The sequence below is a fragment of the Polyodon spathula genome, chromosome 29, assembly GCF_017654505.1.
Source record: "Polyodon spathula isolate WHYD16114869_AA chromosome 29, ASM1765450v1, whole genome shotgun sequence".
Classification (NCBI taxonomy): Eukaryota; Metazoa; Chordata; class Actinopteri; order Acipenseriformes; family Polyodontidae; genus Polyodon; species Polyodon spathula.
In genome coordinates, this window is record NC_054562.1 from 6337547 (window position 1) to 6350869 (window position 13323).

A 13323-nucleotide genomic window follows, 5' to 3' on the forward strand; every position below is an offset into this window, starting at 1 on the left:
TTCTTTTTTTTTTTTTGTAAACATAATAGGTATCAGAATTACACACAGAGACAATGTTTAAACACATAATTACAGGTCCAAACAAAAATCAATTGAATGTGCTACAATATGCTGTTTGGAATATTCACAGAACAAGCTATTCAGCCAACAATAAAATGAATGTACAATGGAATACCAGCTAGTTAATGACCTGTTTGTATCTTTCAGTGATTTTAAATGACACTGACAATACACAACTGGCGCTACAGCAAACACCTTGTTGAAAACAGTGAGCAGAGACAGGCATTATATTTTTGTAAAACCACAGACGTACTCTAGAGACGTGCCGTTTGTTCTGGCAAACTTCAATATAACCCACAATGAGAACGAGATTGTGTGTCTCATTACCAGTACCAAAGGGATTGACTAAAGCCATCTTCGGCATCGAAGCCCTTGTCTGGTAATACAGAGTCCTCAATTTGATCTGATTTTGGCTGACTTACATTGGTCTTGCAGGAAAGACATCATGTTTTGAGTTAGAGCAAGATGTGAAACACAGATGAGGTTTTTGTCAGCTTCTCCTGTCCTAACAGACACTTCTAAACAAAATATCAGTCGTGTTATCCATGGACGATATCATCAAAAATACAAAAAACTAAACACAAAGGAGAAAATATGCAAGCGCATTCATTCACACTTAAAACAGCGATCACAATTAAACCACTGGTGGAAATGTTTGGAAGATTGTCCGATGAATATAACAAGATATAAAACTGAAGAAAATAATATCTAACAGATTTATAATTGAGAAGTTCCTGAGGAATTAAAAAACAGATTGCGATATGAAGATTTTCTTAATCCATCTATGATAGCATTAAAAGTTGCTTCGAAGGCAGTTTTGCTTTGGGTTTACCAAATGACATTAATAAGACAGAACACACTATTTAAATACATCTTTACAGACAGACTAGACTATGTATTACTTCAAATCATGTGCAACAACAAACAGAATTGAAATATTACATTCTGTTTTAAAGTGAGGTATTATACTAATAAGTTATTACCTATAAAAAAAAATTCTCTCTTCTTATTAGCACGGACAGTATTATCGCTGGTCCCCCTTTTCTTCTGTTGATAATTAACTGCATTGTTTATAATGTATAGGTCGGTTTATAATATGCAGATATAGTTGTTGTTGCCATTGACATAGGTATTGATCAACCAAAGCACAGTGCAGGGTGCAGCCAGCAAAACAAAAGGAAACTTGACTCAATGGTGTTGGCTGCACTTATATACACTGTAGCTGATCTAGAATGTGTTCCATATATCTACAGCAGGCAACTGAAACTGAAAGCAGCTCCTGAGCTCAGTTTAAAGCACCTCTACAGACACTTATATATAAAAACGGCGTTGTTTTTGAGCAATTGCCAAATTAACCCCTCGCAATGATTGGAAACACAGTAAAAGGGTAAGAGACAGTAAAAAAAAAAAAAAAAAAAACAAAAAAAAAAAACAATGAATATTTGAATCTACTTACTCATTAGGCTAAATTAAATACGTTTTTCTTTAACTATATCTACATTATTAACACAAGTTCTTCATTCAGAGCACAATTACAGTTTTTTTTAATGTTGTTCCACAACCTTCAATAACCTTGTGGCTAGCTGTTTACTTGTATTTTGAATTGGTTAAAAACGACAGTCCCAGAGGATGGGTTGGATCCCTATACTGGAGGTATGAATGAGTTGGAAATCTTTCTGTCTTGTGTCACTGGCAGCTTGTTTTTACAACGCAGTGGTTTGTGGCTTTCAAAGTCGGTCAACGCTGGATAATGTTGCCTGTAACACAGGTATGAAAAGAGGAGTCCTATCACTGATCCAACCAGAACATCTGAGGGTAAAAAAGGAAAGGGTTACACAGAATGGAACAGATATGTGTGGAACATACACTGCCTGGCCTCTATTAGGTCATGCCTACTCCCTGGGGCAGGGCCTGTTCTCCTGGTAAACCCTGGGTCCTGTGATAACTGTGAACGAAGCACCGTAGATCACTCAAGCACTGTTGGAGACCAAGTCCAGCCAACAATGCTGTACCCTGGTGGCAATGTTTCCTTTCAAGATGACAACACACCTATCCGCCATGCCAAAATTGTGAGGTTTGAGGAGCATGACTGACACCTCAGGCATTTTCCATGGACACCACCATACCTGGAATCCAATTGAGCATGTTTGTGGTGAATCTGAACGGCATTTCTGTCAGCTGGAGCCTACACCAATCCTAATATGAATGACTGAAAGGATCCCTCAAGACTCCTTCCAGTACCTTATGGTCTATGCCAAGTTGTGTCAAGGCTGGAATTAGGGAAGACAGTGGCCCAGCCTAATCTTAGGGGCGAATCATAATAAAGCAGCCAGGCAAAGCACACAACCCACCCCCCCTCCCCCAACCAGTTTCAGTTAAAATGCCTCACCTTGCCAGTGATGCTTGTAGTCGCAGGTCCTTGACAGTGCAATCATGACAGCAAAGATCAGAGGCATCAGAAAGGCACAGAGCCTCCAAGCTTTCCCCCTCCCAGATGGGCTAAAGCAGTGCAGCTTCCCTGCCAGGTAAAAGGCTGCGAACCCCAGGCCAGCAAAGGCGACTGTGGATAAACAGGCCACAAATAGTTCTGTCACCACGTTCAAGCTTTTTCACATGAATGTTTTGCTTTCTTTATGGTGTTAACTAGTATTAACACAGTGATAACTGCTTTGTGGAAATGGCCCAGGATGTTTCAACTTTTAAATTATCCAAAACGTTTAAACACGCAACAGGGCTGAATTTAGAAATGCTAAAATAAACATAACCAATTCAACATTAAAGGTATTAACTAGAAGTCAACATTTTTCAAGACATTGAAAAAGACTTCTATTCTAAACTTTTTTTTTGTATTTCTAATCCTAAATTAAACAGCTCTGTAGCGTTGAATACCAAAAAGATATCTTAATTGCTATTTTTCACTTACTTTCTCTTTTATGTCTTTTTTTTTAGTGGTTCTGTTGCTCCAACATTGAGTCATTATCATTTTTCTCTAAATCTGCATTGCTTGTAGCTTGAGCCTGAGAAATTGTTATTTGAATAAAAAGAATGAGCCTATAAAGAGGTAAGAAGAGAGCAGTCCTTTAATTCGGAGATCTGATTCTTACAGGAGGAGTGTCCACTAGGGAAACTTTTCCTCCCTTCCATCACAGTGTCCTGGTCTCCACTGCATCTCATCTCAGCGTTCATCTGTCCATCAGGGAAGCAGCGGTAGAAGAAATCTGGACGAGGCCTGAAAGAAAAACCCAAGGCATCAGAAACCGGAAGCAACAACCTCCAGGCTGAGCTGCTAGGAAGAGAAGGCAAGGCCTAAAACCCAACCTCTGTGGGCATCTACTTGAGATCACAGCTAAATTATTAATGAAGCTTCATTTAATGTACTTTTAGGTTTAGGCAGCTCAGGTTCTCCAGTCTCAATATAGAAAAACTAAATGAAGAACTTAATAAATTCAGTGACAAACATTTTGAAATAAACATGTGGTATTCTGTTTACATAACAAATGCAAGGCATAGGAATCATATTAAACTTCACTTTCCTTAAGCTCCAGATATTTTTATAAAACCAAATTTTTTTTTTTTTTTAATTAAATACATGGGTGTGCATGACGGGGAAGGTTTATTGAATTATTTTTGTTAGATACAACCCTTTAATAAGAATTTGAAACTCACCTCCCTACAATTAATTTAACAGTGTTGGTAAAGACCCCATTGAGAACCAGGGCTAGCGTCGCTGCTGTGAAACAGAGATAGAAAACACAGAGGCGTCAGCTCCCTGATTCTCATTGCAACAGTGACACCGTAGAACTTAAAAAGTACAGCCTTAAAAGGGTACCTAAGCATGCTTCCTTGGTGTCCCCTTTCTCAGCCTTTTTAAAAAACTGAAACAGTATTATCACTGCCAACGGGGTGCAAAAGGCAATAATCTGTGGAAAAAAAAAAAACAACATTACAAAAGCCATATTTCTTTATGTTATTCACCGTGGTGCTTCAAAAAAAAAAAGGGTTCAGCTGCAGCCCAGTGAATCCTCCACAGGCATCAGTGACTTTGCAAAGCTATGCCTGCGTTTCCCTGATTGTATGACTCACCCAGCACACCACGTGGTCCTGACTTTACCAGGTGAACCCACTGGAGTTCCCTAAAGAGAACTTTCTTTAATCTAGTATGGTATCAGTTTTTTTTTTTTTTTTAATGGGCTTCTTTCAAAATTGCACATGCAAGACATACATAAAGAAAGTGCATGATAAGATTTATGGAATTATTTAATTAGTTACAGTCTGTAAGTTGAAGCGAAGCCACTCTGCCATGTGTTTTAATGTACAGAACATTTAAAAACTAGGTTGAACACATCACAGGGATATGTAGACTGGAGAGATTAATTTTGTTCTGCACTCTGCCTGCTGTTCAGTATCACTTTAAAATGCATTAATCAGAAACACTGTGAATATTATTCTACGCAAGACGTACAAACATAAGACTTGTTGGCACATGGTCATCTTCCACATGGTGATATTTATACAGCCACAGTTCCTCTGGCTGGATATCCCTATGGAATGGGGGTAGCTTTTCTGTTACTCTGAAGAAACAATACAAAAAATACATCAGTAAAACAAACACATACCATGTTATTAACACACATTCCAAATACTGTAAATACACAATTAGCTCACTGTAGGTGCATGAAAATGTGTGACATATGTAAAAAAATGTAATCAGCATGTTCTCAGGACAATTTATTAGGCAATGATCTATCGTATGTACTCCTTTTCATATCAGTATGTGATGTAAAGTCTTTTATATAACACAATCACGAGACTAATCTTGTAGCTCCTGTATGTGTAGAGTCTATTACAATGCTGTGCGTACTAATCCTCATTATTTTTAAATACAGTAATCTGTCGTGTATCAGCCTGTCACAAATCCGCCCTAACCCTTTGTCCGCCATGTAAATTGCTACAGGAAAGCGAAAGCGAGTTGTGCTTACAATTGAATTTTTAAAATGTTTTTTTTTCATATACCTATGCATTTTGCTACTGTGTAAATTACCTGACACTAATGCATATGTATACAGCACTGTGGCAGGGCAGGAGCACTGTGGCAGGGCAGGAGCATGAAGAGGGTTTTTTGTGTAAATGGTGCGTATTTACTGTAATTAATGAATGAAGTACCTGACGCTCCTGGGAGAGCCTGTCTGCTGTGTGTGATTACCAGGTGTGGAATCTAAGCCAACTGGGCTAAAGAAAATGAAATGTGTGTGTGTGTGTGTGTGTGTGTGTGTGGGGGGGGGGGGGGGGGGAGGCATGTATTACTATCATGTGGGGAGAAGATTTGAGAAAATGTCCCCACAAAGACAGTAACTCCTGAAAAAATTACGTTGTGGGGACGTCCCCACTTTGTAAATCACCTTTTTAAGAACTAAATACACCTTCAAATACAAAAGTGCCAAAATATTTAATTTGTTGTCGACTTTCACCCTGTATGTACTTTTGTCTGACTGGGGTTAGAAATAGTAAATAAAGAGTCAATGAGAAGCCCCCACAAATACAGACATACAAAGGTGCGTGCGTGCGTGCGTGCGTGCGTGCGTGCGCCTGCGGGTGTATCAACTTCATCGTCTCGATCTCCTGCCTGTCACAAGAATTAATACCCTGTATCTTTCTAAACAGAGGATTTGGGGCAGCTCCCTAATAAAAGCAGAATCTCAATATCATAATTGTTTGAATATAGTAATTGTTACAGCTGTGTATAATGGTATTTAAAATCATTTTTCTTACATATCCTCCCTTACTCTGGTCACACCCCCCTTCGAATACGCTACAGATTACTGTACATATAATTACAGAGAATGCATCCTGGGAAACTCATGGTCAGAATCAATACTTACAAGAAAACCCCAAAGAGAACCAGTCTAATGGAAGCCTCAGAAATGAAGTCAGGGACAAAGATTTTCTTCATCTTAATTCTGGGGTTGGTCCTTTTAAAATATGAATGCAAAAAAGTCCATTGGGGTCCTATTAAGAAAGAAATAACCCATGAATAAAATGCAATACCTCCTTGGTTTGTACAATAACTTTACAGACAAAGAGAAAGGTACTTTCACCTAAAGAGACCTTTGAGGTCTTGAAAGCTTGTGATTAACTGCTGTTTAGTTAGGCCAGTAAAAAGGATCCCATCTCTTTCGCTTTACACAGGAAACACGCAGTTTGACAATGTATTTATTTCGTTGCAACGCAGTAACTGTATTATATATTTTATTTCATGTTTTTAATGTTATTTGTAAACAGTTAAAAAAATATTCATTCTAAGTAAATCAATTAAAACATATTTCTTTCAACAAGTTGCACAAAGACACGTTCTTTGTGACAGTTTTACTTAATAATTGAAGATTGCGGTATCAAATTGTAAATATATTACATGTTTTGCACGTACAATCGGTTTAGCAGACACTGTGAAATGTATATCATATGTATTATATGTTAAAAACACACTGGAATTGAACCATTATGCCAGGCTCCTGTGTTTGTCTTACCCTTTCTATGAAGAGAACTGTGCCTCTCTGGCAGGACGTGGCATTTAAACAAACCTCAACCTTCAACACACAACTAGGAAGAGAAACCTTGCCAGCAGAAAACAAACCTCCCACATATTATCACGCTGCCATCTATCGGACAAGACGGGTACAACAACATATATGGTTTTCTACTGTGGTTTGCTTAGAGATCCTTCTTTTTTGCATGCTTAAGGATGGAAATTTAATCGTATCGAACTCCATTAGGCCCTGGAGATGATGATGCCCTTGCTTTTTTCACCGTTTGCTCTACTTCTTTCCCCTTAGGTATTCTGTTGGATTGATAGGTGGGATTGACATAGGCTCCTGCCTTTTTTAATCTGTATGTGTGCCATTTTTCTCACTGGTGAATAGCTTCTTTACAAATTTGAATGGATCTTTATAAAAGTTAGTTCTGGCAGGTTCGTGTGTTTCTGTTATTTCTTTATTACTGTCATTCAGGTCCTGACATGGATTTTTACAATGTTGTTCCTCTTCCAGCCCAGCCTTGCAATCGCTTTCTTGATATCGTCGGACTGTGGCTTGTTAACCTGCCTACCTGTTGTCTGGGCAACCATCAGTATTGCGCTGCTATTGGTTCAACTGCGTGATGCCTCTCGAGGAGAGTCAGTAAAACAGAAGAATAAAAACATGAGCTGCTTTTGCATTTTACAGACTGGGGTTTAATACTAAAGCAGGTAGTTAATATAGGAACAATCTTACTGCTGTGGAAGGATAAACAGGGCTCCAAAATTAAATTTAGCCTTTAAAACAATGTTTGTAACATGATAATGACATGACAGGGGTTGATGTGATCAATGTATACCCCACCAGGATAACAAAGCTGGATTTTCATTTGTTAGCATTTTACAGCACTGGAGGAAAAAAACCAAATCACTCTGGATTTCATCAACCATGTATTTTTAGGGGTTATCCCAGGATCACCAAGTAGATGGTTGATGCAATGCAGGGTGAATCCTCAGTGCTCTGAAATGATCTGGAAATTCAGCTGTGGCTCACCTTGACAGGGTACAGGATGATTTAGCAAAGATGACGAAAGCGAAAATAAATCTTTAAAGTAGCAAAGAGCACAAAAGGGAGAAGCGTGTGAGACTTTAACATTTCAGAACAGTTTATTGAAGTCAACCCTTAAGCAAGTCTGAAACTGATAAATCTGTGGAATGTCATTAAAAACCCTTCAGAATGAATTCTGACAGAAGCAAAACACATCTGAATTCAAAAATATTTCAAATAAAAAAAAAGGACATCGGTCAATATAATGTACAAAAAAGTATACGTTCCTACAGTCACACACATTCAGAAGAAGCTAAATATTACAGGCATTCTAAATACACTACAACTAGCGACAATCTGGATTTGCTAACTATGTACAAGGCTTGACAAGCATCATTCTTTTACACTCTGCACATAGGCCAAACAACAAAACAGGAAAAAAAAAAAGGGTGATTGTTAAATTCTAAAACAGCAACATCAATACAGTAATAACCCCCAGCAAAAAAAAAAACACCAAGGGAAGCAACACTATGCAGTGTGTTGAAAAGGGTTTTCGTTTTAGCCAAGCCTTCGTGTGTTTCAAATGTTTTCAATGCACGCTTTATTTTGATGGTCATAAGAAAAGTCCACAATTACAATCAACATTTCACAAAACCAACAGTTTTAAGATAAAGATCACATAAAAATGAGAATCTACCTGTGAGATTTTGTAAATGCCCCTTTAAAAAAAAAAAAACGATTATATATATATATATAACTTCAGATACTGTATTTTTTTAAAAAGGGAATGGATTTTGTAAGACAGTAAATATTTGATCTGTAGTTTTTTTTAGTTTGTTTTGTTTTAAATACATATTTTTAATCTGGTATCTACTGAACACCGAGCAATATGATGATATAACATTAGATAAAAAAAAAAAAAAAAAAAAAAAAAAACGGTTTACTCGTATTGCAACAACATGAATGCTTCCTTCAATACTTCTATATGCTTTTTGGGTAAGCATTACAGATTCAATTACTTCAGCATGTGTGATCTTGATCAGTAAAGGGGGTACCCTTAAGTGCATTAAAACCTGCAGAAAGGGCAGCTACAATTTCACTGCAGGACTGAATGTGAAAATAATAATACTACTACTACTAATAATAATAATATCCCAAAGATGGCTGTGGAACTGTAGCAACAGTAGGAGTGTTTGTTTTAAAGTTTGGAATTGTACAAATTGGCATTATGGACTAAGCAGTGGGGTTCCGAAAAATATAGCGTTACACATCCAGACATGTTGTTACAACTGTTTAAATAACATAGCTGTCATTTCTTTTCACCCTTAATATTCTGACAACTTTTTACACTTATCACTTTAAAGTCTTTTTCCAAATGGCCATTATAGTGAACCGATAGCGTAAGGATTATTGCCCACATTGTCAAACAGCAATCGCGATCCACGACGTGGTACGCAACAGAATTTTTTTATTTTTTAAATCGCTTTCTGCGGGACAGATCTCAAACCCCAGTGTACTACAGCAGCCATTTTGAAAAGAGCATTGAAACAGACTTTAAAAAGGTAGAAGTGTAAAAAATTGTCAAGATGTTAATGAAAAAAAAAAATACAGGTACATTATTTAAACAGTGGTAGCAACATGTGGGCATGTGCAACTCTTTTGGAACCCTGCTACTTACTCTAACAATGGTAAGAAATCTTCTGTATCATTTTAGACAGGATAAGGCTTAAGAACCACAGTTTATTTAGGAACACAAATATTTAAACTTTATAGTCCAGCTGAAAACCCACTACTGACACACATGACTGAGTAAATAATTTCAAGTGTTAAAATCGGTAAATTCAAATGCTTAAATGTTTTCTGTATTCCTGACATTCCAGAAATATATTTGTGTATCACAAAAAAATTCATGCCACTCCCCCTTCTGAGGCTCTGCACTGCAAACAAGTTTCAGAACAAAATGGTAGCTTCAGCTTAGTGAAAGTACAGTAACTTGAATCTGCTGTACTGCAGAAGCCAGGATAGCATATGTGGCATATATGCATCTGAATATCATGTAGTGTTTTTGTGTTGGGTGGTTAATCGTCCCGTGTAACAATATTGCCAAGAACCATTTGCAATAAAACTGAATCGTTAAATGTTGGCTAGTGTTAGCTGAATCCCTGAAAAGTTGTGACTTTGGAAACAAGTAAAAATAAACTTTAAAAATGCCAAGAACAAAAACAAACCAAAAAAATAAATAATTATCATCAAATGCATAAAGTGCAGAGCAACATAATTATTTTTAAGCATGTATATATTTATACCGGTTGCTTCTCTATCACAAGGTGTAACTGAACTAACAAACCTTCAAGTAGAATTCTAGTCAATTCTTGATTTTCACACAGTATTGATTTAAAGTGTAACTTGAAAAGAGACTCAAGGCATTTGCAAAATGAATTATAAATAGATGGAACCTAAAGACAGAAAACAAAGCCATCTCTTATTGCTGCCTTAGAAATATCTGGCTTGGAATACAATATATACTAAAATGTTCCCTCTTCCTGAAATCACTGAAGAAAACCATAAAAGCCGATTAAAAAAAAAAAAAAAAAAAAACTGACTGTCCTAAAATTACACGAATACAAAAACAATACAATTATTTTTGCTGCATAAATAAAATGAAGGTAAAAATAAGGCAAGAAAGAAAGAAATTCAAGTAAATACTACGGAACACCTGAAGTCAAAGTCGGCAGAGGTTTTTTTTTTTTTTTTTTTGTAAAGAAAGACAAACATAAAGTGACTGTTTTTGTACCAGTGGTGTAGCCATTGGGTTGCCCAATGTCCGTAGTTTGAAAGAACACAGCACCAAATCTTTTGGGAGCAGCAGTTTATCTTAATTGCCCTTAACCCTTCAAAAACCTTTTTATTAAGCTATACAAAAACTCAATATACCTAGTTACACCGAGTATAACACTGCAAGACAAGTACCATTAGAGAAGTGGTTCTCAACCTCGCTCCCGGGGACCCCCTGGGTCTGCTGGCTTTCATTCCAACCGAGCTCTCAATTACTGAACTAGGCTCTTAACTGAACTGATAATTTCCTTGCTTAAGACATTTTTTTAATTGTTGTCAGCTCTTAAACAGTTGCATAGTTCTAGTTACTTATAAAATGTTATAGCTAACTTGAAATATGCAACATTTAAGAGCTGAAAACAATTAAAAAGGGATTACTTCAGCAAATTATCAATTCAATTAAGAGTCTAGTTAAGTAACTGAGAGCTCAGTTTGAATAAAAACCAGCAGACAAAAGTGGGTCCTCAGGACCGGTTTGGGAAACACTGCATTGGAGTATTACAATACAAAGAAAAATAAATAATGCACACACATGGATTGTAATGTAGGGTTAAAACATTGTTAGCGTAGCCTTGCCTAATGACAATTTAGGGCAGGGCTTCTCAACCTCGGTCCTGGGGACCCCGTGGCTGCTGGTTTTCATTCCAACCGAGCTGTCAAGTACTGAACTAGACCCTTAATTGAACTGATAATTTGCTTAATTAGACATTTTTACTTGTTTTCAGCTCTTGAACAGTTGCAGTTCATGTTACTTATCAAATGTTATAACTAACTTGAAATATGCAAACTGATCAAGAGCTGAAAACAAGTAAAAAGGTCTAATTAAACAAATTAGTTCAATTAAGTGTCTAGTTCAGTACTTGACAGCTCGGTTGGAATGAAAACCAGCAGCCACAGGGGGTCCCCAGGACCAAGTTTGAGAAGCCCTGCACTAAAGCAATAAAATCAGACCACATTTACCCACTTGAAGAGAAAAATGCTGCTTGTTTGTCTAGTTTTGTAAAACAAAAATGTAAAAAATAAAACTGTAAACAATCAATTATAATATTTTATACAGTTCCAAATTATTATTATTTTTATTATTATTATAAATTCAATCAGTCAAGGCCTGTAGTAATTTGATTTATTTTCAATACAAACACACTGTACTGGAAATAAGTTTTTGCTTTATCTTCAAAATCATTTTACATCAAGGAAACCAAACAATTAAATGCTTAAAAACACATTTGACATAATGCTCCTTCTGTTGATTGCAAGAAGAAATTTGCTCTATATATGAAACTAAAGCAAAAGGCTCCTTTCACATTTGCTTAACTGGTTTTAAAGATCACTTCAAAGCCAATGTAGAGTTTCAGAATAACCTTTAGGGGTATGAAGCCAGGGGAAACACTATAATGCGATATGTAATTCAGGTCTTTCTGTGCTCAATGTCAGGTTTTTTTTTTTTTTTTTTCATTTTAAATAATGGAATACATTCTTTAAATATTTACAGATAAAAGCTCTTCAAAACAAGTCCCAATGCTTAAAAAAAAAAAGTCTCTGAGTCATCTACCAGTATACATGATGCAATTTCTTTAAATTAGTGTTAACTGAGAGAAAAAAAAAACACAGTTACGGAGCACAGCAAGTGGTGTATAAAAAGGACTGGAAAACCAGCTTAAAATATTTAAAAACCATACATGAAAAAGGTTTGAAAATGCAACTCCAAAGGGAAGCATTATGATAAAACCCAAATACATACTAGTTAAAAATGATCTGTGCAGCAATGTTAGAACCTTAATGTAGCCATGTGTGGTAATTGTGTACAGGCAATACTTTAAGGTCAAATGTGCAACATCAGTGTGTAAAATGCATTATAATACTGACTTGGTGCTGCCAACATAATTGAGGAATGCAGCACTTGGTCACTTTAAAATGAACCCTCCTCTGTGCATCTAAAAACCAGGCCAGAATGGCTTTTAATTCCTTATAGAAAAACAGATGAGTACTCTAACAAAATACAAGTAATGGCAAGAGACACAGCAAATTCGATCTGCTTCTGAAGTGTAGTGTTTGTATGTTAATTGCACAAAAATAAAATCTTGAGGTACAGTACATAAAAACAATGTTTTTTTTTTGTTTTTTTTGGAGTGACCTTCTAATTGGCATATTTCTGCTCAGATTAATGGCCCAGCGTAGAAAGCAAGGGTTTTTTAAAAATGTTATTTTAAATAATGAATTGGCAGAATTATGAGTCCTCTAGGCAACCACAGCTCACAGTAGGTAAACAATAACAACTAGGCCGAGACCCGTCAAAACTCCATCAAGAATAAAAGTCTTCCGTTTTAAAAAGTGCCAAAATCACCAATACAGCTACATTTGGTTCTGCTCTGTAAAAAGTACATCACAATGAATTTGCCTTGCCGTCTCCATCCACCCATGGAAGTTGTGTCACAGGGCTGATGTCTCCACAATCCGTTTCAATGCCTGCCGTAAACTTAACTGCAATGTCAGCTTCTCTTTAAAATTGACTTGCTATGGTTGCCTGAACCAAAAAAAAAAAAAAAAAAAAAAAAATTCATTACTTATGCTTTCAAATTTTCGGAACAGTTTTGTTTGTTTGCCATTTCCACTGTTAAAGACTATTCCCCCAGTTCATCGCTGGGCTCCTGGGGCTCCAGCTTGATTTTGAGCTTGCTTAGGAGCTCGGGAGCAAGAGGGCTCCAGGGGTTGTGGTTGGAGCAGCAGAGAAGGCCGTCGAGGGAAGACGCCACCAGAGATCCTCTCTCGTGATCTTTGCAGAATGAGCTGGGACAGAAGTGGCAGAAGGAAGCAGAGGGGCTCTCACACACGCTGCAGTAATGCCAGGGGCATTCCCACCTCCCTGCATGAA

General features: G+C 36.9%; 2 protein-coding genes across 5 annotated transcripts in view; both read right to left on the reverse strand.

The window, feature by feature from the left end:
* Positions 1–34: 34 nt before the first annotated feature.
* On the reverse strand, positions 35–6662 carry LOC121302335 (phospholipid phosphatase 5-like). Its single transcript, XM_041232241.1, has 8 exons — positions 6585–6662; positions 5940–6066; positions 4523–4631; positions 3890–3980; positions 3727–3790; positions 3165–3289; positions 2450–2620; positions 35–1869 (listed from the first exon to the last, which is right to left on the reverse strand). Exons 2-8 carry the CDS (start codon positions 6008–6010, stop codon positions 1703–1705), a joined length of 798 nt encoding a protein of 265 aa, XP_041088175.1. The 5' UTR covers positions 6011–6066; positions 6585–6662; the 3' UTR covers positions 35–1702.
* Positions 6663–11312: 4650 nt separating this feature from the next.
* LOC121302457 (histone-lysine N-methyltransferase NSD3-like) overlaps positions 11313–13323 on the reverse strand; it is a 28077-nt gene continuing 26066 nt past the window's right edge. For all 4 annotated transcript variants that reach the window (XM_041232444.1, XM_041232446.1, XM_041232445.1 and 1 more), the window contains one exon: positions 11313–13314. In XM_041232444.1, coding sequence (XP_041088378.1) covers positions 13073–13314 — 242 coding nt within the window. In that variant the 3' untranslated portion in view covers positions 11313–13072. The remainder of the gene's footprint in view (positions 13315–13323) is intronic.